Genomic DNA, 26664 nt, shown 5'->3' on the forward strand with positions numbered 1-26664 from the left:
TGAGTGAGGACAGGGATCGACACACATCCTCATGGATACCGGTCGGGTTTGTTTCCACTGAGCTGCAATGGGAACTCTAAGGTAATTAAAATTTTTAAAAGACCTATGTCTAAAATCTCAGTCTCTGGGAAGCAGAAACTCTTAGGAGATCCAAGAGGAAGGAGAGTAACTTGAAAAATATGCTTTTGGTTTAGTGTTAGAAATAAGCAGGATTACACTGAAAGTAAAATAGCAGAAGACAGACTGAGCTGCAGGAAGAGAGATGCTTCCTTAAGAAAAAAATTATTATGGTAGAGGCAAGAGAGGAAAAAGTGTACCTTTAAGGAAAGGCTAGACAGGTAGAAAATGGGGTAACCTCAAAAGGTTAAAAGAAGTAAAGTGTTCGTCAAAAAAGCAGCAGAAAATGGGGGATGTGCTAGGTGTTATTAGGTCAGAACAGTAAGTTAATATCCACTGAAATGAAATCTAACAGGTGCGAAGGAAACCCACCATACAAACTGGAATAACTCATATAAGAAACCAGGATCAAATACCACAGAGTCCCCTCTTCAAGGTGTGGACAGATTTTCTATCTTGGAACCACATACTAAAGGTTGACACTGTCATTCAAAATGCCCATGGCACATTTCAACAGTTTTGAAAAGTACACCAGAAACATTGGTATAAAATACTCAGTGTTAGAGATCAATTTTCCGGTTGACACAGTTATAATGCTTGTGGCCTGAGTGAACATTGTCTTCTAAATCTGCATCAGTATTAGCTTCTGTGCTGTGGTCTATAGCAAAAATGTATTTTGTATGCCCTGAATGTGCATGATGATTGGTATAATTTTCAACAGCATTTACAATGTTTACCATCTTTTTCAGGTACAATACAATTTGTAGGATGAACTGCAAAAAAATCAGAAGGAAAAAATTCCTATCAGTAGGGACCAAATGCCTGACAGCTCTAAGGATTTCAGACTAAAACACAAGCCAAGATTCATTTATGAAAGCATTAAATCACTCATTACAACCAACACCTTATAAGGGAAGTGTCACATTTTCCGAAGTGCATTCCATGGGGGTTTTTTGGTTTGTTTTTTGTTTTTGATTGCTTTTTTTTAGCTGCTTACTCAACATGTGGAAGTTCCCAGGCCAGGAAAAGAACCTACACCACAGCAGCAACCTAAGCCACAGCAGTGAGAGTGCCAGATCCTTAACCTGCTGCACCGCCAGGAAACTTCCATGGAACTAGTTTTGTCAGCTGTTGTTAGAAGTGAAGCAACCCTGCATCCCCACCCCACCAAAAACCCTCTTTGCCCCTTTTTAAGTGCAACAGCACCCAAAGTTCTTGATAGTAACTGAAAATACTGCTAAATGAATCCCAAACACGTTTTGCCTTAGATATAACACTAGTAGCACCTGTCATGCTCAGCATCTCCTTCAGAAGGTGCCCACAGTCCATGAGGAAAGACACTCATCCTGGCAGCAGGAGGGAGACCGCATGACAGGTCCCCCAGCTATTACTCATAACAGCAGGGGAGGCACCAGACCTAAGGAACAACCAACCCGTCCATAAATTAGCCTGTGACTTATGATGACATGGCTTGGTAAGTAGATAATTATTCTTATTTTCCTCCTTGATCATTTGAACCAAGACATATGGAATAAATTGGCCAGCTGGTAATAGGAAGAAGAGTAAAAAATAAGACTGACTCTTGCTACTAGTAGAGTACTAGAATGCAAAGCCACAACTTCCTGCTACTACAGATTACCTTGATTCTGATCAACCATCAAGCTGCCGTCTTTGCAGCCTCCTGTAAGGCCTAATTGTCAAATTTCCTGCAATCCACCTGCTAGCTACACAGATGAGATTCCTGTTTGCCTTTCTACTTCAAGTCGTTTTAGAATAAACGCCCTATGTGTCAGAATCACCAAATAAGTCTCTTCCTTGCAACCAAAAGACCATCCCTACTCATTCTCACTGTAATCAGATTCACTCTTACCTGGCTATGTTCCAGATGAATGTTTTTCTAAGATGTACTAACACCAAAGCAGAACTTCCCAGACATATCTTCCATCATTATACATCCTTTGCATGTCCTTTTAAAAAAATGTTCCTGGAGTTCCCGTCGTGGCGCAGTGGTTAACGAATCCGACTAGGAACCATGAGGTTGCGGGTTCGGTCCCTGCCCTTGCTCAGTGGGTTAACGATCCGGCGTTGCCGTGAGCTGTGGTGTAGGTTGCAGACGCGGCTCGGATCCTGCGTTGCTGTGGCTCTGGCGTAGGCCGGTGGCTCCAGCTCGATTAGACCCTAGCTGGGAACTCCATATGCCGCGGGAGCGCCTAGAAATAGCAAAAAGACAAAAAAAAAATAAATAAATAAAAAAAAAAAAATGTTCCTACATGAGGAATAACAGATTATTATAGATCTTGACTCTTCCTCTAATTCATATTTCTAAAAAGTTGATTATGTGCAATCTCCTATTATTTGTAACACTTTTGTAGCATAGCTCTTAATTTTTCCACTTCTCAAAGAGGAGCTGTTGAGAACCTGCTGTCCTAAAAAGTTCGTAGGCATAACATAGGTTTGTCTGTCAACATTTTTTTTGTTCTCGTTCATAAACACACACACAGACACCAAAAAAAGTTTGCATAACATTATTTTGTGCTCTGGATTTTAGATGTGTTCAAAGTTCCCATCATTGCTTGGCCCAAAGTATGCATATGATGAAGGAACTCCTTCCCAACACCAGAGGGCACTGTGCCACCAGGATACTGCCAACAACTGATTTTTTTTTTTTTTTTTTTTTAAAGGGGGGTGGGGATGGGGCAGCTGCTTCTAATTCCTGCCCACTTTGAACACTTCAGGAAAGCCTTTTGCTTTTTCTTCCACCATTCTTAGGCCAGGACTGATTCTGAGGTTAAATGAGAACAAAGGGTTAAGAAAAGCTGCTAAAGATCAAGTTTCACAGTAGTAAGAACAATCTGTCATTATTAGCCTATATTCTGCCTATATTTTGCTTCTAACAAATTCAGTGACCTTGATCTTTCTGGTCCTGGTTATTCTTTTTCAAAATTAAGATGCAATTCTGAAAACCTGTCTAAAGAGCATAATTAACTTGTTTTGCATAGAAGGTAAGATCCTATTGATTCCTACTCTAAGTATGGAAAGTCAGATTGGTTTATTTAAGCCTATAAAATTGCGCATAACTCTTGGAACTTCTTAAACACCCACAAAGTACTACCAATAATCTACTCTTATTAACAAAGTTAGTTTTTCAAGCAAGGATTATCTCAACACGCATTAATTCCCTCAACACGTATTGAATGTTAACTGTATGCCAGGCTTATATCTGCTAGATGCTGGCAAAAATACACAAGTTGTGCTTTAGAGAAGCTTTCAATCAGTAACTTTATAATCGTAAAACTGAACTGATAGGTGCTATAAAGACAGCTGCAGGAAGATCTAACAGGGAGACTTGCTCCATTCAGTAAGGGTCAAGAAATGGTTCCCCTAAGACAACAATTCTTGAGAGCTAACATAGGTGCAAAGTAGGCAAAAAGCATGTGGAGCAGGAAGAGATAAGGATGGGGAGAATAAACTCTGCAGGTACAAAAAAAACCTGTGGGAGCACACCTGAGAAACAGTAAGATCACTCGTTCACTGCATGGTGAAGTGAAAAAGTTGGGCAGTCAGAGGCCTTCAAAGCTTTGGCTATTTTTATACTGAAAGTCCCTTGAAGAAGAGTTTTAAGCAAGAGGTTGTCATGATCATATTTGTATTGTATTCTGGTGCCATGTGAAAAATGAATGCAGAAAGTCGGGTCAGGAGGCTATTGGTTATTGATCTTCACGGAAGGACGACCCTGAAGGTGTCAAGTTGTCAAGGACTGATATTTATAAAGTAAAATCTATAAAACCTGGTGATGGAGTAAGTTGGTGATGGTCATAAACTATAGACGAACTCACTGCACTTCTGATTTCAAATTAGTAACGGTTTTCAATTGGCTGGTAAAATAAATGAAAGTAGACCAGGAGATTCGAAACACTGAGACCTCTACGGGAGAATCCGTGGAGTCGGAGTGGTTATTTCCTTAATTGAAAGTTTCACTGCATGTTCAATGCTTTCTGATGCAATATAGGTAGGCGGTGACATGTACTAATGAACTTCCGAGCAAAGGCGCTCGTTCCTGGATCACCAAGGCCTGGGTCTTGGGAATCCTGAATTGCAGTGAGGAGGGTTCACTCGATTCACTGCCACAGACTTGGGATCCCTGAGAAGTCTCCAGAACTCAGCAGTCAGGCCAGGTCAGGCGACGCCGAAGCTGCAGGGAACGCTGGCCACTCTTCCGGAGTCCGGCCCCAGCGGCAGGGATGATATTCAGGTGGCCGAGACTTCCCGGAAACTTAAACTTAGCTCCTCTCTCTCGCTACGGTGGCCGAAAAGGCCCTAGAATAATAGGTCGAGTCACCGAGTCACCCAGAAGAAGGCGCAGGCGCACTGCGGACTTCTAGGATCTGGGAAAAGCCGGGTACCCTGGGAAAAGCAGGCCTGCGGGTTTAACGTCTGCAGTTTCTTCTCCTGCCCCTGCCTCACTCTGATTTCTTAGAAGGACTATAGCCCGACAAGCTTTTTCATTGGTTTAGAGAAAGGAGGGCCCGCCATTCCCCCTTGTCGATTGGCTGCCGCTTCTCCCGTCAAGTTAGGAGGCGGAGTTTGGGCGCTTTCCTATTGCATCAGCTGGCACGAGTGGCGCAAGCAGAGGATTTCCGGGCGTTCAAGCCCAATTCTATCTGTCGTCCACTCTCCTGTGCAGCCTATCGTTTTGGATTTTTTTTTTTTTTTCTTTGGGGTGATTTGCCGATGTCTGAGGAGAAAGCCCACAGTCCTTCAGGAAAGATGGGAGGCGAGGAGAAGCCGGTGAGTGGGCAGAGTAGAGCCTGGAGGTTGGGCTGGGCTCTCCCGGTACCCACGTTGCTTTACCGGGGAGCCAGGGGTGGAGGAAGTGGCCCCGGTCGTGTAGGGGGTGCGGTGTAGGGGGGTGGAGGAGTCCGAGAGGGGCAATGGAGCTCCTGAGTAAGTCAGGGCCTCCTTTGGCGAGGAAACTCAAATTCATACAGTAGAGCGAGGCCTTGCAGGTCTTTTCAGGGTCCATTCTCTTTTGTATATGAAGAAACTGAGATCTTGAGTGTCTTGCTTTGAGTCACACAACTAACTAGAAGCCGAAGACAGAATTAGAGTCTAGGGCTCCGGACAGACTCCTAGACTCCTGTCTTTCGCTCACCATAGTTGGGAAGAATGTTGCAGGGCCTCGTTTAATTCTAAAACCGCGTAGGGGTAAGATCCCCAGTTTAAGGAAGGGAAAGCCTAGTCACCGAGACCTGGTCCAACTTGCTCAAGCTTTGGGTGGTTTATAATAAGTGATGGAGGCTGGGTGACCGCAGCTGACAAACTCTAGAGAAGTTACACACTTCCCTGCTTGGTGCTGGAGGCAATACTTAGCCCATTCGCAAAAGCTCAACATTTCAGCTCTGAACTTTCCCTTTAGTATCAGGAACATCCTCAGTCTGTTCTGTGTACCATTTTAATGTCCCTGGGCTGTTCTACTTAACGGCTGTGCACACATGGGGAATTATCTACTTTCTTTCAGCCACTATTCTCATTTGTAAAATGGAGAGGTATTTTGAAGACATAAAAGCCTTGGTGTTAATTCTCTCCTTTTCCATTACTTCTGTTCTTTTAGCAAATACCCATAGGATCAAAATCAAAAACATTTAATCAGGAAAATAGAATTATTTAATTATCTTTCCATTTTAAATTTTCACTGACAGACCTGCAATTAATTTTTCCCCTTCTTTTTACCTGATATGGCTAATCCTATAGTATTTTTTTTAATTTTTTTTTTTTTTTTTGTCTTTTTAGGGCTGCACCCGCAGCACATGGAGGTTCCCAGGCTAGGGGTATAATCAGAGCTGTACCTGCCGGCCCCTGCCACAGCCACAGCCATGCCAGATCCAAGCCACCCCTGCAGCCTACACCACAGCTTGCAGGCAACGTAGGATCCTTAACCCACTGAGCGAGGCCAGGGATCGAACCTGCAACCTCATGGTTCCTAATCGGATTCTGGGTTTCTGTTGCACCACAGTGGGAACTCCACTAATCCTATAGTATAGAGAAGGCATGTAGGTGTTCTTATATTCCTGTCGGTTAGTGCTTTGCCTGATTAGAATTGGTTTAAGATGTGTTTATTGTTCAGCTGTTGGCTATACTAAATCTTAAAAGTTTATTAAATCCTGAATCCCAGAGTGGGGAAAGTATTAGCGTGAAATTTATAGTCACATTTTAAAATTTTATTTTTGAAATTACACAAATCATGTTTTGTTAAATTGAAAGGAACAACCAATATGTCCACAAGTGACACATGGGTAAATATAAATATAAATAGGAATATTATATGACAATAAAAAGGAATGAAATGCTGATACATGTAACACAGATCATCCTGAAATCATTGTACTAAGTGAAAGCTCACACAAAAAATGTGGTCACAAAAGACCACGTATTGAATGATTCCATTTATATGAAATACCTAGAATAGTCAAAGCTATAGGGACAGAAAGATTAGTGGTTGCCAAGTGCTGGGGAGAGGGAGAAACTGAGAATGACGGCTAATGGGTTCAGGGTTTCCTTTTGGAGTGATGAAATTGAAAACAGTGATAGTTGGGCAAATGTTAATATACTAAAAATCATTGAATTATATAGCTTATGTGGATGAATTATATAGTATAGGAATATATCTTAAGACTTTTTAAAAAGTTCAAAAGTTAAAAACATACAGAAGTTCTCTTGTGGCTCAGCAAGTTAAGGATCTGGTATTGTCACTACAGTGGCTTGTGCAAAAAAAAACAAAAACAAAAAACAAAAAAACAACAAAAAAAATAACCAGGGAGTTCCTGTCATGGCGCAGCGGAAACGAATCCCACTAGGAACCGTGAGGTTTCGGATTTGATCCCTGGCCTCGTTCAGTGTGTTAAGGATCCGGTGTTGCTCTGAGCTGTGGTATAGGTCGCAGATGTGGCTCGGATCTGGTGCTGCTGTGACTGGTGTAGGCTGGCAGCTGTAGCTTTGATTTGACCCTTAGCCTGGGAACCTTCACATGCCGCTAGTGTGGCCCTAAAAAAGCAAAAAAAAAAAAAAAAAAAAAAAAAAAAAAAAAAAAAAAAAAAACCCAAAAAACCATATACAAAACTAAAGTCCCTCCTTTATATCCCCAGTTCTGCCCTCAAAACTCCTTCACTGCTGATGACCACATTTCCCCCTTAGAGTTGACCACTGTCATCATCTGGATGAGCATCTTTTTTTCCTGCCACTTGTAGATTTTGTGAACCTGGAAAAAAATCATCTTTTTCTGTTTTAATCTCATCTATAAAATGGAAATAATAATACCCACCTTATAATATTTCCATGAGAATCAGATGTGATTGTGGAGGAACACTGTAAATTGTAAAACTTTATGTAATGAAATTGTCTTTATGATGTTCGTATCTGAACAGTCACAGGGAGGTAATTCTAATGAGATACTCTGCAGCATCTCGTAATGTGATTCAGGGTTTCTCCACCTGAACATTCTTGACATTGTGGACTGCATAATTCTTTTTTTTTTTTTTTTTTTTGTTTTTTGCTAATTCTTTGGGCCGCTCCCGCGGCATATGGAGGTTCCCAGGCTAGGCGTCTAATCGGAGCTGTAGCCACCAGCCTACGCCAGAGCCACAGCAACACGGGATCCGAGCCGCGTCTGCAACCTACACCACAGCTCAGAGCAACGCCGGATCCTTAACCCACTGAGCAAGGGCAGGGACCGAACCCACAACCTCATGCTTCCTAGTCGGATTCGTTAACCACTGCGCCACGACGGGAACTCCTGCATAATTCTTTGTTGTGGGAAGCTGTCCTGTGCATTATTGGATGGTTAGCAACATCCCTGGTCTCTACACACTATATGCCGACTGTATCCTCCCCCCCCCCCCCCGCCCATTTCGATAACCAAAAAGGTTTCCAGGCATTGTCAAATGTCCGCTGGGGCGCAAAATTGCTGTGGTTAAGAACCGCTGGTGACACCAACTCTGCCATTGGTTGCTTTTTTTTTAGGGGCCTCACCTGTGACATATGGAAGTTCCTAGGCTAGGGGTCTAATCGGAGCTGTTGCTGCCGGCTGCGCCACAGCCCACTCCAGATCTGAGCCGCCTCTGCGACTTATACCGCAGCTTATGGCAAAGCTAGATCCTTAACCCACTGCGTGAGGCCGGGGATCAAACCTGCATCCTCATGGATACTAGTAGGGTTCTTAAACCAACCGCTGAGCCACGATGGGAACTCCCTCGGTTGTTTTTTGCACAAGACTTCCTATCTTAAAATTTTCCGTAACTTCATGGACTTCTGATGAAAGTCCATATTCCTTCTGGTAGCTTTTAGTGCTTGCTTCTGTCTGAGCCCTAGTCTGTCTGACGTTATTTCCTTAAAAGTTTAGTCATTTTCTCTCCCCCTGACAAACACTTCTGACAATAAGTTTCTATGTATACCTAGAATGAATTTCCTCCATTCTCAAAATCCAGACTGTTAAAATCTTCTCAGTCCTTTAAAGCGGTAACGCTTACTTTTGTCCTCGGTTATTTGATGTCTGATCAGAGTGCTGTAGCTGTGTTCCTTTCTCCTCCAGGAGTTTCTCACACCTGTATTGCCTTAGTTTCCCCCAGAGAGATTAAGTTTGCACATGGCAGGGATTGCGTCTTGTGTTTGCTTCTTCCACAGGGTTTAACAAAATAATGTGAGCACAGGGAATCTGGGTAGTGCTTATGAAATGGATAGATATACATTGCATTAGATTTTTTCCTCAAAATACTGAATGGCATGCTACTTGTAGCTGTATATTTAGTATATGTACATTTAAAACTGAAGCAAGAGTCATGAGAACAGGCAAAAATGAATGAAATTTGAGGACTGGAACATTAAGGTAACTCGTCTACTTTTTTAAGGACTTGTCATCATTCTAAGTTGTTAACTTGTCTTTGACAGTAGTTTAATTTTCTAGTCATTGAAAATCAGGTTTCTACTTTTCAAAAATATGAGTGCTAAATTAACATTCTCATAACTTCTGGGGCAGCATGGATGGGTGTCAAATTCAATTAAATATAAAACCTTCGTGTCTTTTTTGCTTATTTAGGTGAGTGCCGCTGAGGAAAAGCGAAAGGAAGGAGGCAAGAAGAAGAACAAAGAAGGATCTGGGGATGGAGGTCGACAGAGGTAAATGTCTTCAGGGGCTTTGTCTTCAGAGATTGATGGGTGTCGGGAGCTGTCTCAGACTCATCCTGTGTAAGATGCTAATGGTTTTCTGTGGGGTCATAAAATGGCATAAGTTTGAGAAATCTGGAAGAAGAATTAGGAAATCTGAAAGGAGAAGAAAGACTTGCAATTACTTGTTACTGAAAAAGGAAAACGAGTATGATTGTAAAATCATCTGTGGGATTAGATCTGAAAACCAGAAAACAAAAGTTGGCAAAAAGCAGGCTATGGTAGTCAGTTGCTAGACTGGTTGCTAGCTGTCTGACCATTTCATTCAATGAGATGTTAAGAGACTCTGTGTTTGAGTTTATACCGAATACAACAGAAACCAAAAAAGCCCAGTTCCTTGACCTCATTCGCACTGTCTCCCCTGGACCTGCCACTAGGGTTTGGTTTTAAGCTAGGGCACATCTCCTGATGCCTCTCAAGTGCAGAGAAAACAGCTTTTAGTTTGCCAGGCTCACACTAAAAGGAACTGGTATTCCTGAAGTTAGTCCGTAACCGACCTGGTTTCTGGGTGTTCTGCTTTGGGAGGCAGTTGTGCTTGTCTTCTCACTTTGTTCTTGAACTGCATGAGCTATGCTTCACTTTCTGGGCTTGTCATCATGACAATTTTATTAGAGACTCTTTAGAAAGATACCAGCATGCAGAAGAACAAAGGAATAGGCTTTTAAGAACTATACTGTGACATAGTAAACTTTAAGGAGCTGTTTTTATAAATGTTGCATTGCTAAATTTATAGTGCATCCATTTACTTTAGGAGAAGTTTGTGGTTGATCAGGAACCACTGTGTTGCTTAGAGCCCCGCATAACCATTTCTGTTATGTTTTGTCCATTATATCCCACTGTAATTGTACAGGGAATTGATTGTGAATTTCAAAATTTGCAATGAATGGAAAAATGTTATGTTCCCTAGTTTCTTTTTTTTTTTTTTAATCTTTCAGTATGAGTAGTACATGCTGTTCTGTTAAAGCTCAAGAAGTAACCTGAAAATAGGAAACAAAGGGTTGTCTGAATAGAGAATTGCATATGTGACGTGTTTGATGATACATGTTTTAAATGATCTGTCTGGAAAAAAAATGTACAGTGAATTGTCCAAGACCTTCACTCTTCCATCATTTATGTCCTTGTCTTGTTCCCCTTCTAAGGCAGCAGGCAGGTCTTATTCCTCCCTGTATCTCCAGGGCCAGGAACAGAGTAGCTGCTCAGTGCATGTGGAATAAGTTAAGTTTGACACTAAGTTCTTCTCATCAGGAAGTGTCTGATGGATGCAGAGATAAACTGCAGTTAAGATACAGAGGGTTGTGTGGTGGGTAGGACAGTACTACTGATGCTTCTGAGTTGGTAGAACCAGGTAATGTGCATGGGCCTGAGGGCTTCAGAGCGTGGTTGTAGAATGACAGACTGAGCTTTTAATTTACTGATGCCTCACCATGGAGGATTATGGACCCCATGGCAATTTAAAAAAAAAGCTCCTGAAGAGCACCTGAATGACTAAAGAAAAGGGAGGACTGCCATAGGGGGTAATTATAAAGAGATTAAGGCTCTTCCATTTAAAAAATTAAAAGCCAATTTTTAAAAATGATTGAAATGAGTGGGAAATTTTGTGTAAGGGGATAAAAGTGCTACTTCATATAAGATAGATTTATAGTTCTAAGAAGTTATATTCAACCAGGCTAAAAACAAATACTTTTAATTTGTAGCTATTCTTTTTTTTTTTTTTTTTTTAACTGCTTCTAAGGGAAATATTAACCTTTGAGGTTGAAATAATAGATAACCATAATTATCAGAAACCCTAGTACCCAAGCTGGGCAAATATGGGCTGAGTCCATATGGCATAGTTGATTTTATTTTCTGTTGTCCCAGTCATTTTCTGAAGGATTGCATACTAGCTTGTATTCCTTTCAGATTAAGTGTGTTATGTTGATATATGTTATTGTACATTTTTTTTTTTTTTTTTTTTTTGCTTTTTAGGGCCTCACCTGTGGCATATGGAGGTTCCCAGGCTAGGGGTTTAATCAGAGCTACAGCTGCCGGCCTATACCACAGCCACGCCAGATCCGAGCCGCACCTGTGACCTACACCCCACTCACGTCAATACCAGATCTTTCACCCACTGAGCAAGGCCAGGGATCGAACCCGCAACCTAATGGTTCCTAGTCAGATTCGTTTCCGCTACACCATGCCAGGAACTCCTATTTGTACAATTTTGGATAGCATTATCAAAATTGAGTAAGTGTTAAAGTGTATGTTTGTTATTATAGCTGATTGATTAAAGCCATGTGAGATAGAAACCCATGGTAAAATCAGACCATTGCTTTGCTTTTATATGCAGCTGTTAATATCCATGTTATTCTCAATTGAAAAACATAAATGGTGTAGCCAATTAGTGGTTTGACTATTTTGCCACCACAGGCTCCCTGCCTTCCTTTTGAAATGTTTTAAAGACCTGGAGTTTCTGACAGTAGAAGTCAGATCTTTGATTATTGTCTTGTTTTTTCTTTCTTTCTTTGACGGACTTTCAGGAATCTGGGTGGGTGTTTTATATAAAATACTTTGGTTAATTTTGTCCACTCTGGGCAGTAGTGTTGTGTTGTTTTCTTATATTTGCTAATTAAATGTCCCCGGAAAAGATGGTGATCCTGGCTTCTTTAAATTCACTGATTCCTTTCCTTGAATGGGAGACCTTAAGTCAAATAAAGTTTATTAGTTAGTAATTGCAGGTGAAGATATGGGAACCATAAGTGGACCAGCTGCACAGTCCATCCCCTTGTTGAACAAGATTGAAACAAAATGGAAAAACCAGCTAGTTGTTTTTATTTCCAGTATTGTTTATAATTACACTTAGAAGATTATTTAGTTAGAAAAGACCTTAAGAGAATACCTTAAAGAAAAAAAATCACTTTATGCAAATAATAATAAAATATAGTAGTTGTCCATCCAGGATGTTGACAGACCAGATGTGCGTTATGTTATTTCTATTTTTCTATTTTTTAAGCCGTCAATCATTCTAAGAAGAGAGCATTTAATTCCTTCTTTTGCCTTCCTTTAGGACTAGATAAGGTAATTGGTAATTTCTGGCATTCCATGTGCCATATCGAATGTGTACTTAGGGATTTTGTATTGTTTATTTTTACTGTTTCTTTTGTTTTTCTAAATGGAAAGCAAGTGTTTAATATTTCTTTATTTGTTGTCTTGTAGTTGAATCCTTGGCCTGAATATATTAACACCCGTCTTGAGATGTATAATAAACTAAAAGCAGAACATGATTCCATTCTGGCAGAAAAGGCAGAGAAAGACAGCAAGCCAATTAAAGTCACCCTGCCCGATGGTAAACAGGTTGATGCAGAGTCTTGGAAAACTACACCCTATCAAATTGCTTGTGGAATTAGGTAAAAGCTGCACCTGTCTTGATTGTCTGTTCTTTGTAACTAAACTTATTTTTTTATCTTGCCAAGTTTTACCCTCATATTATTTTTATGTTCCTCTTCAGTGTTTTTAATGTTTAATTTACTTTATTTGGGATTTTTAAAGAATGATGTGGAACTTTATAGTTAAGCTTCAAAGTTAATGTCTGCAAGAGTCAATTTTGGTCTTATTTGACAAAGGGTTTTATAGTATGAGTTCTACTTTGATCATAAAATGTCACATAGCCAAGTAAAGAGTGTTTCACCTATTTTGACTAAAAAGTCTCAGTTTTAAAGTTAAAAATGAAGCTAGCTCATCTCACATGGAAAAGTTAGAAACTAATATATGGCACATAAATAATATACAATTTTTATAAATCTAATGTTAAAACTTTTATTGGTTTGGGAAGAAGTTTTTTCAGGTAACCAAGAATTAGATGCATAGAGTTCGCATCGCTGCACAGTGGAAACGAATCCGACTAGGAACCATGAGGTTGCAGGTTCGATCCCTAGCCTCGCTCAGTGGGTTAAGGATCCGGCATTGCTGTGAGCTGTGGTGTAGGTAGAAGCAACAGCTCCTACTGGACCCCTAGCCTGGGAACCTCCATATGTTGCAGGTGCAGCCCTAAAAAGACAAAAAATAAAAAAGAATTAGATGCATACTTCGTAATATAGTAAATGATTTCCTAATTTGGTGTGATTGAGATGAATAGGTAAGTTTATCAAGAAATGATAAAGTTGGGAGCATAAATTGACACATATATCTTCCATCAAGTCAGAGCCTTTTTTTTGTACAGCTCAAGAGCAAAGAATCATTCTTATGTTTTTAAATGATTTGAAAAAATAAGATGATGAAGAATATGCAACCTGCAGACTAAAATACTTATATGGCCCTTTTTAAAGTTTTACATTATCTTAACACACTTGAGGAGCTGAGTGTAGAATCCTTCCAGAATTAATTATTTCTTTCTTTCTTTCTTTCTTTCTTTCTTTCTTTCTTTCTTTCTTTCTTTCTTTCTTTCTCCCTTTCTTTCTTTCTCCCTTTCTTTCTCTCTTTCCTTCTTTCTCTCTTTCTTCTCTCTCTCTCTCTCTTCTCTCTTTCTTTCTCTCTTTCTCTCTCTCTCTCTCTTTCTTTCTTTCTGGCATTCCCAGGCCAGGGATCAGATCTGAGCTATGCGACCCATGCTGCAACTATGGCAACACTGGATCCTTTAACCCACTGTGCTGGGCTGGGGATCGAACCAGCATCCTAGTGATGCAGAAATGCCACCAATCCTGTTGCACCACAGCGAGAACTCCCCTTCCAGATTTTTATGTAGTTTCATCCATACCTGACTTGACAGTATTTTCAGTGACTTGCCATTATCAAGCCTTCTCAAACATTCACCTTGGTTTTCACAGAAACCACAGTTCCCTTGTTGAATTACTTTTCTGTTTCTATTAATTTATAATAATTGAGCTAAAACAAATGAAACCACCACATGAACTGTCAAAAATAGGTAATTATCATCAATTTTATATTGTTGAGCCAAAGACATAACAAGTACACGAACAAATTTGGCAACCATCACAGGTGATTCTTGGTAAAAGCCATCTTGTGGGAGTAGGCCCACCAGCCACGTGTTCAGTATAGCCTGGACCTCTTACAAAGGGAATGTTTTAGTAAACTTGTCGGGTACTTCTACTTAAAGTACTTCTACCTTACTCCAAAGATCAAGTCTCTTTCTTTTTTTAGTCTTTTTTAAAGGGTCGCACACACAGCACATGGAGGTTCCCAGGCTAGGGGTTGAATCGGAGCTACAGCTGCCGTCCTACACTATAGCCACAGCAATGCGGGACTCTTAACCCACCACTGAGTGAGGCCAGAGATCCAACCTGTGCCCTCATGGATGCTAGTCAGATTGATTTCTGCTGAGCTACAAAGGAAACTCCAAGAAAGTTTCTCTGTGGGATCAAAAGTAACTGGATAGTAAAATATCAGTTCAGCCTTTCAGCTGAGAGAGTATTTTAAAGGTTAGGCTGATTTAAGAGGAGATTGTAGCTGTCAGGATGAAAACCCAGGCTCCTGCTAGTCCAGGAACTTTTCTACATGCTACAATATTGTTCTCCACATTATGCTGTGATTTATCAAGTGGCCAACAGGAAAATAATTTTTTCTCTTTTTTTGAATGAATACTTTTATTTAAGTGTAATTGTCATATTAGTTTGAAAATATTTGGGGGGAAACTGCAAAATTCTGAATTGAATGAAATAAGACATTGATGAACTTTAGGTCTGGAGTTCAGTCACTGATCTGGAAGTGAGGGTGCTTTACAACATTTTTATAAAAAACCGCAGTAACTTCTTTTTCTATGAAAAAGTATAACATGAATAATGGACTATTTAAAAAGTTCAAATGATTCCTGATAAATATAAAAAGAAAGAAAAAGTGTGTGGGGGGGACCTCCTCCCTAAACGTTTAAAGGTTTTTCTTTGAAGTTTTGTTCTGAATCTCAAATGATTTTTATTTTTCCATTATAGCTGATTTGCAGTGTTCTACTATACAACAAGGTGACCCAGTCATACATACATATATACATTCTTTTTCTCACGTTATCATGCTCCATCTTAGCAACTAGATATAGTTCCTAGTGCTATACAGCAGGATCTCATTGCTTATCCATTCTAAAGGCAATAGTTTGCATCTATTAACCCCAAATTCCCAGTCCATCCCACCTCCTCCCCAACCCCCTTGGCAACCACAAGTCCATTCTCCATGTCCATGATTTTCTTTCCTGTGGAAAGGTTCTTTTTTTTTTTTTTTTTTTGCCTTTTCTAGGGCCACTCCCATGGCATATGGAGGTTCCCAGGGTAGGGGTCCAATTGGAGCTGTAGCCGCTGGCCTACACCAGAGCCACAGCAACACGGGATCCAAGCCGCGTCTGCAACCTACACCACAGCTCACGGCAACGCCAGATCCTTAACTCACTGAGCAAGGCCAGGGATCGAACCTGCAACCTTGTGGTTCCTAGTTGGATTCCTTAACCACTGCGCCACCATGGGAACTCCTGGAAAGGTTCTTTTGTGCCGTATGTTAGATTTCAGATATAAGTGATACCATATGGTATTTATCTTTCTCTTTCTGACTGACTTCACTTAGTATGAGAGTCTCTGGTTCCATCCATGTTGTTGCAAATGGCGTGATTTTGTTGTTTTTTTATGGCTGAGTAGTATTCCATTATGTATGTATACCACATCTTAATCCAATCATCTCTTGATGGACATTTAGGCTGTTTCCATGTCTTGACTAATGAATAGTGCTGCAGTGAACATATGCGTGCATGTGTCTTTTTCAAGGAAAGTTTTGTCTGGATATATGCCCAAGAGTGGGATTGCTGGGTCATATGGTAGTTCTATATTTAGTTTTCTAAGGTACCTCCATACTATTTTCCATAGTGGTTGTACCAATTTACATTGCCACCAGCAATGTAGGAGGGTTCCCTTTTCTCCACACCCTCTCCAGCATTTATTTTTGGACTTACTAATGATGGCCATTCTGACTGGTGTGAGGTGGTACCTCATAGTAGTTTTGATTTGCATTTCTGTAATAATCAAGAGATATTGAGCATTTTTTTCATGTGCTTGTTGGCCTTCTGTATGTCTTCTTTGGTGAAATGTCTATTCAGGTCTTTTGCTCATTTTTCTATTGGGTTATTGGCTTTTGTCCTGAATCTTAAAGTATAGATGATTTTACCCCTTCCTTGGAAAATTGAAATGATTCAGTATGGTCTATATGTAATTACATTTTCAAAATAACTCCATTATTAGCATCTCAGCATACCTTTTGGACTCTAAGATAAAAGTTATTTTCTTTCCAAAGAACATAGGGAATATTAATCACCTTTTCATCAATTTTTTAATCTTTTGACAGTTGTTTTATATGATAAATATACTTCCCTCTAACTTCCCTCTATCAAATCCATGTGTGTTTTGTCAAATGTAGATATATTATTCACTTTATTGTATCCATTTGATCTCAGGAGGAAAGGAAGCATTGGATGTAATCTATGTGAAATTTAGGAAATTTAGTGGGAGCACTGAAAATGGGATAGGAATTTATTGTGTTCTTCTGTTGTGATCCTTCAGTGGGTAAAAGTTGTATACACTTGGTTGCTTAAACAGAGCAAGGAGCAAACCACCCCACACAGCAAGTCTGGCTAGACAAAGCTTCTGGTAGTAGATTTATTCAAGACTCACAGTATGAGGCCATACACTTTCTCTTCATAGTGTAGGCTGTTGTCTGCTTTTGTGAGTTGGCTAGACTATCACAGACTATCATTTCTCTAACTACACATTTGGGTCTAGAATCTAATTAATCTTACCCAGTTCTGCTCTAGCCACACAGCTTCCTGAACCTTTCCCTAACTTGCATCTCTGCTGGCATCCATACCTATCCCACATTTGGAGTGCCTCTCTTCTTTCCTTTTCTTCCTGTCTAAATCTTTTACTCCTTCAGCCCCTCATTATTTTTAAAGCCTGTCCAGACTATTCTGATCTTTGCTACTTCCCCTCCTTGGCACCCCTGTAATGTGTACCCTTGGTGTGGTCTGACATCTCAGCACTTGAGGGGATCATATTTTGCACTATACACTATGTAGATAGATGACTTTTTAAATCCATATTATAACATGTTTTACTAAATAGTACTTATTTCACCCTATATATTTGCTGTAGATAATATCATCTTAGTCATTTGCAGGATTCTGAGTATAGCATTGTCTCTCAAAGGAAAGATCTGTTACAGATTTCAAGCAGGTTATTTGTTTTTAAAAGTAGTTTTTTTTTTTTTTATAATGATTTTTATTTTTTTCCATTATAGCTGATTTACAGTGTTTTGTCAGTGTTCTACTGCAAAGCAAGGTGATCCAGTCACATATACATATGTACATTCTTTTTTCTCCCATTGTCATGCTCCATCTCAAGTGACTAGATACAGTTCCCAGTGCTATACAGCAGGATCTCATTGCTTATCCATTCTAAAGGCAATAGTTTGCATCTGTTAAACCCAAATTCCCAGTCCATCCCACTTCCTCCTCCTCCCCCTCCCCTTGGCAACCACAAGTCTGTTCTCCATGTCCATGATTTTCTTTTCTGTGGAAAGGTTCATTTGTGTCATATATTAGATTCAAGACATAAGTGAAATCATGTATTTGTCTTTCTCTTTCTGACTTATTTCACTTAGTATGAGAGTCTCTAGTTTCATCCAAGTTGCTGCAAATGGCATGATTTTGTTCTTTTTTGGCTATTATTCCATCTTCTTAATCCATCATCTGTCAATGGACATTTAGGTTGTTTCCATGTCTTGGCTATTGTGAATAAAAGCAGGTTATTTAGAAATCAAACACACCCCCCCCCTTTTCCTTTGAAGTTTAAACAGGCTTGACTTTGAGGAAAACTTACATGGAAAAATTTAAAGATGAATCAAACCTCTGGAAATTGGAGTTCCTGTTGTGGCTCAGCAGTAACAAACCCAACTAGTATCCATGAAGACTCAGGTTTGATCCCTGGCCTCGCTCAGTAGGTTAAGGATCCTGCATTGCTGTGAGCTGTGGTGTAGGTTGCAGATCCAGCTCAGATCCCACATTGCTGTGGCTGTGATGTAGGCTGGCAACTGTGGCTTCGATTCAACCCTAGCCTGGGAACTTAAATATGCTGTGGGTGCAGCCCTAAAAACCAAAAAAAAAAAAAAGACAGAAAAACCCACTGGGAAATGTTATTATTTGTTTAACACAGTTTCCATGTCTGCTTAAATAGGAAGTATTAAATGTCAAATAATAGTGTTCTGAATTTTCAGATTCTTCCACTTATATTCTTAGGTACTTTCTTTGAACTTTGTTGCTTTATCCATTTAATTTCAGAAAGGTAAATATATATCTTTGTATAATAAACAGATATTTTTCAGAGATATTGCAGGTTCAAGTCCAGACTGTCATATTAAAGCAAGTTTTGCAGTAAAGCAAGTACATGAATCTTGTGGTTTTGTAGTGCATGTAAAAGTTGTTTACACTATACTGTAGTCTTAAAAGTGTGAAAAACTCTATGTGTAAAAAAGTACATATCTTTAGTAGAAAAATACTTTATTGCTAAAAAGTGCTAACCATCATCTCAGCCTTCAGCAAGTCATAGTAGTAACATCAAAATCACTTATCACAGGTCACCATGTAATAATAATGAAAAAGTGAATTCTCTGGTGGTGTAGTGGGTCAAGGATCCCACATTGTCACTGCAGCACTAGGGTTGCTGTTGTGGGTGGGTTCAATCCCTGGCCTGGGAACTTTCACATTCCGTAGGCATGGCAAAAAAGAAGGAAAAAGAAAAAGTTTGAAGTGTGAGAATTAACAAAATGTGACACAGAGACACGAATATTAGCAAGTGCTGTTGGAAAAACCACAAACCTTCAATTTGTAAAAACAAAACAAAATAACAAAAAATGCCCAGAGTATCTGCCAGGTGCAATAAAACGAGTTATGCCTGTAATGTTTGTTTTCCTGTTCTTGTTCTCAAATTAACTGTTGTGCTACAGAAGATTCTGTCTTAGATTCTTATGTTTTTATACATGTGTGTATCTTTTTTAAGTCAAGGCCTGGCTGACAACACTGTTGTTGCTAAAGTGAATAAAGTTGTCTGGGATCTAGACCGTCCTCTGGAGGAAGATTGTACCTTGGAGCTTCTCAAGTTTGAGGATGAGGAAGCTCAAGCGGTAAGTTTTTATTCAGAGTCATATGTGCAGTCTTTTCCAGCTTATTACTAAAGCCAGTGGATGGCCAAGGTTTATTGAAGTCTCATTATCATATTAGAAATCTTCATTTCATCTTTCATTTAGGGAATGTAATAAAAGTGCTTATCTTATAAAATTAAGAGGTGAGCTTAATTAAATTTGTTTTTATTCTAGATTGTTCAGTGGGAAAATGTTCTGGGAATTTTATTAAAAATTGATTAAGCAAGTAAAAATTACTTTCTGCAGTTCAGTCAATACTTCATCAAGATGTGTATATTTAACAAATAAATTTGAACATGATTTAAAATTCTCTTCCTGGAGTTCCTGTCATGGCTCAGTGGTTAACGATTCTGACTAGGAACCATGAGGTTGCAGGTTTGATTCCTGGCCTTGCTCAGTGGGTTAAGGATGTGGTGTTGCCGTGAGCTGTGGTGTAGGTTGCAGACGCGGCTCGGATCTGGCATAGGCTGGTGGCTACAGCTCCGATTCGACCCCTAGCCTGGGAACCTCTTATGCTGTGGGTGCAGCCCTAGAAAAGACAGAAAGACCAAAAAAAAAAATAAAAAAAATAAAATTCTCTTCCCATTGGACAGTTGATTTCCATATTTTTTTTAGCTGAAAATGCAGATCTACTGAAAACACTGTAAAAATCAGTCTGCCTTGATGGCAAAGTTTTCTCCTTCTTTCCCCATGATGGAGTACCAAATAAGAAGAAATAAAATATTTTGTTTGGAGTTCCCGTCATGGCACAGTGGTTAATGAATCCGACTAGGAACCATGAGGTTGCAGGTTCGGTCCTTGCGCTTGCTCAGTGGGTTAAGGATCCGGCGTTGCCGTGAGCTGTGGTGTAGGTTGCAGACGTGGCTCAGATCTTGCGTTGCTGTGGCTCTGGCGTAGGCCGGTGGCTACAGCTCTGATTAGACCCCTAGCCTGGGAACCTCCATATGCCGTGGGAGCGGCCCAAGAAATAGCAAAAAGACAAAAAAAAAAATATTTTGTTTTAGTGACAGTGTTTTACTTATGTGTCAATCAATGGTTTTCAAATGTATTGTGGAGGCCTTAAGTTTTTTATGAGAATTTAATTTTATTTATCTTTTTTTTTATGGAAGTGTAGTTGATTCACAATATTAGTTTCAGGTTACAGTTTTTATGAGAGTTTTAAAAATCATTTTGGTACCTTACTAATAAATCTTAAAAACATTACTTTGGGCATAATTTAACTCATCTGAATTACCACCTTAGTTGTTTGGGGTCAGTAAGAAAAAGCAGATATAACTCTTAAGTGATGTTCCACAGCCTAGTAAAGGTGAGAGCATAGCACTTGGGATTGACTCCAAAGACGCCGGGCCATTGAATTAATAAGATAGTGACATAGAGAGTGGTGATTGTTTCCATCCCATTTAATAAATGATGCTCATTTGAATTTAATTAGTTTGAAAACAGCTAAATCAGATTTAGCTGATCTACATATCTAAGGTATAAATAATATTTAGTAGTTAGAAGCTTTCGGTTTATTTATTTTTCCACAACCTCAACATGTGGAAGTTCCCTAGCCAGGGATCAAACTTTTGCCACAGCAGCGACCTGAGCTACTACTGCAGTGACAGTGCCAGATCCTTAACCCTCTGAGCCATAGGAGAACTCCAAGAATTCTTTTAAATTATTTTGGCTCTGAATGGAATCATACTGTAGTTTATAGATTTGTAAATTTAGATTTTCATGTCTTAAGTTTATAATAAACTTTGTATATCTTTCAAAACAAATTAATTTACAATGTGTATGCCTACACTCAAACCGTCCCATTTTTCTTTGAATTTTTAGGTATATTGGCACTCAAGTGCTCACATAATGGGTGAAGCCATGGAAAGAGTCTATGGTGGGTGTTTATGTTACGGTCCACCAATAGAAAATGGATTCTATTACGACATGTACCTTGAAGAAGGGTAAGTTACATAATTGGATAAAGAAAAATAAAATCTGAATTATTTTGGGCCCATACATTATGCTTTTTTTTTCTTCTCCTTCTTCTTCTTCTTATGGCCACACCCATGGCGTGTGTAAGTTCCAGCCTAGAGACTGAATCGAATTTACAGCTGCTGGCCTATGCCACAGCCACAGCAATGGGGGATCCAAGCCACATCTGTGATCTACACCACAGCTTGTGGCAGATCCCCGACCCACTGAGCAAGGCAAGGGATCGAACCCGCATCCTAATGGATACTAGTCAGATTCGTTTCCACTGTGCCACAGAGGGATGCCCACCCTACATTATTTTGAAAGAGTTTTCAGTAAAGGAGGAATGATATAAAGCTCATTGCTTCATAATTACCAAATCCTCCCACTAACAAAACTTGAAGTATTGCGGTAATTCATGAAGTAGAAGCTTTAATGAGAACTGTCTTCAGGATCAGTGGAGGGGACCCCTAAGCTCTGCTGGGAAATAAAATGAAGCTTGGACCGCTCCTTTCCTTTAAACGTGTTTTTAGAGTTGCAGGGTTTGCTAGTGGGAGTGGTCTTCATGATGACCAAAGCAGAAGCTATTGAAAATATAAAATGTCGGAATAATTTATAAAAAATGTCTATTTTACAATTCCTAATATATGCTGCAAGGCTCTAATTTTTTTCTAATTAAGCCCTTTAAGTATTCTAAAGAAACAATCCCTCAAGCTGTGAGGAGAATGAATAGAAAGCAATTAATTATGTTTTCTTCTTCAGGGGTGTGTCCAGCAATGATTTCTCTTCGTTGGAGGCTTTATGTAAGAAAATCATTAAAGAAAAACAAGCTTTTGAAAGACTAGAAATTAAGAAGGAAACATTATTGGAAATGTTTAAGGTAAATTGACCTGTGACATAGTGCCCTAAGTTGATGTCTATCCTGTTCATTAGCAAAATTTAACAAGGTTTTTTTTTTTCTCGTTTGTCTTTTCTAGGACCATACCCGCGGCATATGGAGATTCCCAGGCTAGGGGTCGAATCGGAGCTGTAGCTCCGGCCTATGCCAGAGCCACAGCAACACTGGATTCGAGCCGTGTCTGTGACCTACACCACAGCTCACGGCAACACTGGATCCTTAACCCACTGAGCGAGGCCAGGGATAGAACCTGCAACCTCATGGTTCCTTGTCGGATTTGTTTCCACTGCGCCACGACAGGAACTCCTAACAAGGTTTTTGAAACATGAAATACATTTATATTCACACAATGCTTAGATATGATGTACTTTGAATTATAGTTTAGTGATATATATAGTGTTTAGAAATATAAAGGATGGTTATGTTAAAAAATAATTTTTCCTATTTTCAGTACAACAAGTTCAAATGCAGAATATTGAACGAAAAAGTGAATACTCCAACTACCACAGTCTATAGGTGAGAATATCAAGTGTCATTAAATACCACTGGTATATATGCCATTTTAGGTCTTTGTTAAGATTCCTGTCATTTTATCTCTAGGTGTGGCCCCTTGATAGACCTCTGCCGGGGTCCTCACGTCAGACACACTGGCAAAATTAAGACTTTGAAAATACACAAAGTAAGCAATGTAACTTTGATCTAATTCTTAAAATAAGTGAGATGTTTAAACATTTGAATATTATCTCATGGTTATTCCTTTTTCAGAATTCCTCCACGTACTGGGAAGGCAAGGCAGATATGGAGACTCTCCAGAGGATTTATGGCATTTCCTTCCCAGATCCTAAAATGTTGAAAGAATGGGAGAAGTTCCAGGAGGAAGCTAAAAACCGAGATCATAGGAAAATTGGGAGGGTATGTTTACAAAGAATAATGATGTGTCTAGACTGAGTTTTCTTCATTTCATTGGAAATTTAATTGTATTAGATATTAGGAATTTATTTTTGAAGAGATGCTATAGCTTTCAAGTAATTATTGTGCTCTCTTGTAAAAGCTGTTAATTACTCATTGTCCACATGATCTTTCTAGAGTGTGTTCAGTACCATACAGAAACTCATTGTAGTTATTCCTTTTATTGAGAACAATTGCTGAAGACCTACTTTTTTTTTTTTTTTTTTTTTGCAAAAGAAGTATAGCAGTGTTGCATAGAACCGGGAGATAATTTAGAAATCACCTCATCTCACTGCCTTACTCTAAAGCTGTGGAAACTTAAGTCCCAGGAAGATTCATCTGCTTTTTGCCCAGTATGACACAGCATGTCACTCATGGATTCTGTGGTGTCATCTTCGTTGTCCTCTACCCCTGAATGTTCTCTAAACTGGAAGTTAGGTTTGGTAAAACTATTTCTAAGAGTGTATTCACTCTGTACCAGGTGTCAGGTTATAGCTGTTGGTTATGAAGCTGAGAAGGAGGCAGCATCAACTGGTCCCTCCCTAAGGACTTGGACATTTGGGGAAATGGGTGGTGGGCAAGGAGGTAGGAGGGTGTGTCTGTTTCTTCACCATGACCAAAGTTAGCCAAACTCTTCATCTTTTTTTTTTTTTTTTTTTTAAGGGCCGCACCTGCAGCATATGCAAGTTTTCCCAGGCTAGGGGTCTAATCAGGCTACAGCTGCCAGCCCACATCATAGCCACAGCAATACCAGATCTGAGCAGCGTCTGTGACCTACACCGCAGCTCACGCATTGCAATCTTAACCCACTGAGCAAGGCCAGGGATTGAACCCACATCCGCATGGATTCTTGTTGGGTTCATTTCCACTGAGCCACAACAGGAACTCCAACTTCTTCATCTTCTACTTTATTACCAGTGTCTTTTTCCTAGTCTCCTTTCTGCTGCTCATACTTTTGAAAAAAGTAAGAAGGGAGGGTGGGAGGGAAGGAAGGAACACTCAGATTTTGGAGCTTTGAGGAATTAACATTCTGAGAGCCCCCACTGTGCATGGTAGAAGAGAACTAAGACACCTGCCCCATAGTTGTCTTGGATAAACCTGACTGGGTTCAGGAATGTAACAGGCAGAGAATATACTTTGCTACATTGTAAAGCACCTGCAATTTTATACCATTAATTTGCACACCAGAAATGTCTTCAGGTTTTCTTTGAGAATGGTACCATTTTAAAAATGAAGCATCATGACCATATTCTGAACTAAAGAACCTTGAAGTTTATGCTGATATTATATACATATAAAATTTTCTTTTGCCTTTGTTTTACTCAGGACCAAGAACTATATTTCTTCCATGAACTCAGCCCTGGAAGTTGCTTTTTCCTGCCTAAAGGAGCATACATTTATAATACACTCATTGACTTCATCAGGGTAAACCAATTTTTAATTTCTTCTGTAGATTTAAGACATAAGCTGATTTTGTTACATAAGGTCTGCCAAAAGGGAAGATAATCTTGTGTTTGAAAAGAAACATTTCAAAGAATAATGAAAATGGACATGGGAGGTCTCATAAAATTTTTAAAAATTCTCTTGTCCTAACACATGATTTTGTCCATCTACATGGGTGTGTACGCATGAGACACGCTGGTGAACTTGAAGTGGGGCCTGTAACCCTTTACATAGGAGCTCTATGGCTTTCTGACCATTCGTAGTAAGGTTAAAAAAAAAAAAAAAAACACTCTCTGAGACCCCTTTCTGATCCATTTCCCTCCTTTCCTAAAAGAAACAACTATTTGAAGTTAACATGAATGGGTCATTTCTGTCCATGTTATTTTTACATCTACCCCAGAAATATTTGCCTTAAAGCATTTATGTGTTTGTGTGCTTCAGACTTAACATAGATGAAGTCTCATTGTCTGTCAGTCTGCACTGTGGTTTTCGTTGTAGGTATATACAGTTCCAGCTTGTTTTCACTTATTATGTATTAGTCTGTCATATAACCCCCACAACAGGTCTTTTTCTTTATTGTACTTTCCAGTATTACTGGATTGTGCTGCAGTCGCCTCCTCATGTGTGTGTGCAGGAGCTTCCTCTTTGGCATATATCCCTCCAGTTGGAACTTCTAGGTTATAAGATGTGCATCTTGAACTATACTAGATAATAATTGCCCTTTGATTTTTACTTCCCTACATATGTATGGTGTTTGTTTTCCAACAGAGCGAATATAGGAAACGAGGATTCCAGGAGGTAGTCACCCCAAACATCTACAACAGCCGACTCTGGGTGACCTCGGGCCACTGGCAGCACTACAGCGATAACATGTTCTCCTTTGAGGTGGAGAAGGAGCTCTTTGCTCTGAAACCCATGAACTGCCCAGGACACTGGTATTCAGCATTTTTGAGTTGCTATTAAAGATTTTCTTGCCATCAGTCCTAGATTGTTTCTCCCTCCTTTAAAGTATTTTGTTAAAAACAAATTATATAATCAGAAGAGTATTTATTATTGTTATTTCCCCAATATTTATTTTTTCTCACACTATCATGCTCCATCGTAAGTGACTAGACATAGTTCCCAGTGCTGCACAGCAGGATCTCACTGCTAATCCATTCAGAACAGTATTTAAATGCATCATCACTGTGGTCTGGTAAGGTCCTCTGTGCCCAGCTAGATCCTCAGATCTGAGGTCATTCAAGAACGGCACTGGGATAATAACAGTGAACAGGCGAATACAGAACAAGGGAGACTGAATGTGGGGCAGAGCAGATACATATATAATTTTTTTTAAGAAACGTGTATGATAACCTCCTAATGAATTCACATCCTTGGAAAAGTTTGCCTTGCTTGAGGCAGCTCACTGTGTATTCTTGAAAGCTGGGTGAAGGGCATCCTGCAGGAAGAGCTGTGGCTGTAGGTGCTGCTCCCAGTAGCAAGGCCTCGAGGGGAGAGTGGGTGAGACACAGGAGTTTCCACCAGGGAACTGGCTCGTAGGTCATGGAACCCAGTTCAGGTTCATCTGAGTTCTCCCAGATTCTTCCACGTTTCTGAAGCACCTTTAGACTAACATGGAACGGAAGCACTTTTGGGAGCAGTGCGAAAGTACAGACTTTGGTCTCCAGTGTTACAAATGATTTGTATATAGCTAAGATTTTCTTTAAAATATGAACTTCAAAGGCAGTTCTCAAATTAATAGAATATTGAACACAAGGCTAGGACTCCAGACTTAGGGGAATATAGTTTATTTATGTATTTATGGATGGTTGTATTAAAATTGATTTGCTGCTTTATTCATGCAAGTGCTTGCATTGTTGTACAAAGCCCAGACTTTGAGAAGTGTTGCTCGTATGAACAACTAGAACCAGATTTTTTTGACAGCCTTTCTTATA

At 39.6% G+C, this 26664-nt stretch overlaps 1 protein-coding gene across 1 annotated transcript in view; it reads left to right on the top strand.

The window, feature by feature from the left end:
* Window positions 4692–26664, top strand: part of TARS (threonyl-tRNA synthetase) — a 31442-nt gene continuing 9469 nt past the window's right edge. Inside the window, 12 exon segments of the mRNA XM_021076644.1 lie at window positions 4692–4905; window positions 9206–9277; window positions 9280–9285; window positions 12526–12716; window positions 19347–19470; window positions 21310–21431; window positions 22204–22321; window positions 22791–22855; window positions 22940–23018; window positions 23105–23251; window positions 24614–24712; window positions 25499–25665. Coding sequence (XP_020932303.1) covers window positions 4849–4905; window positions 9206–9277; window positions 9280–9285; window positions 12526–12716; window positions 19347–19470; window positions 21310–21431; window positions 22204–22321; window positions 22791–22855; window positions 22940–23018; window positions 23105–23251; window positions 24614–24712; window positions 25499–25665 — 1247 coding nt within the window. The 5' untranslated portion in view covers window positions 4692–4848.

The sequence above is a fragment of the Sus scrofa genome, chromosome 16, assembly GCF_000003025.6.
Source record: "Sus scrofa isolate TJ Tabasco breed Duroc chromosome 16, Sscrofa11.1, whole genome shotgun sequence".
In the NCBI taxonomy this organism is placed as follows: domain Eukaryota; kingdom Metazoa; phylum Chordata; class Mammalia; order Artiodactyla; family Suidae; genus Sus; species Sus scrofa.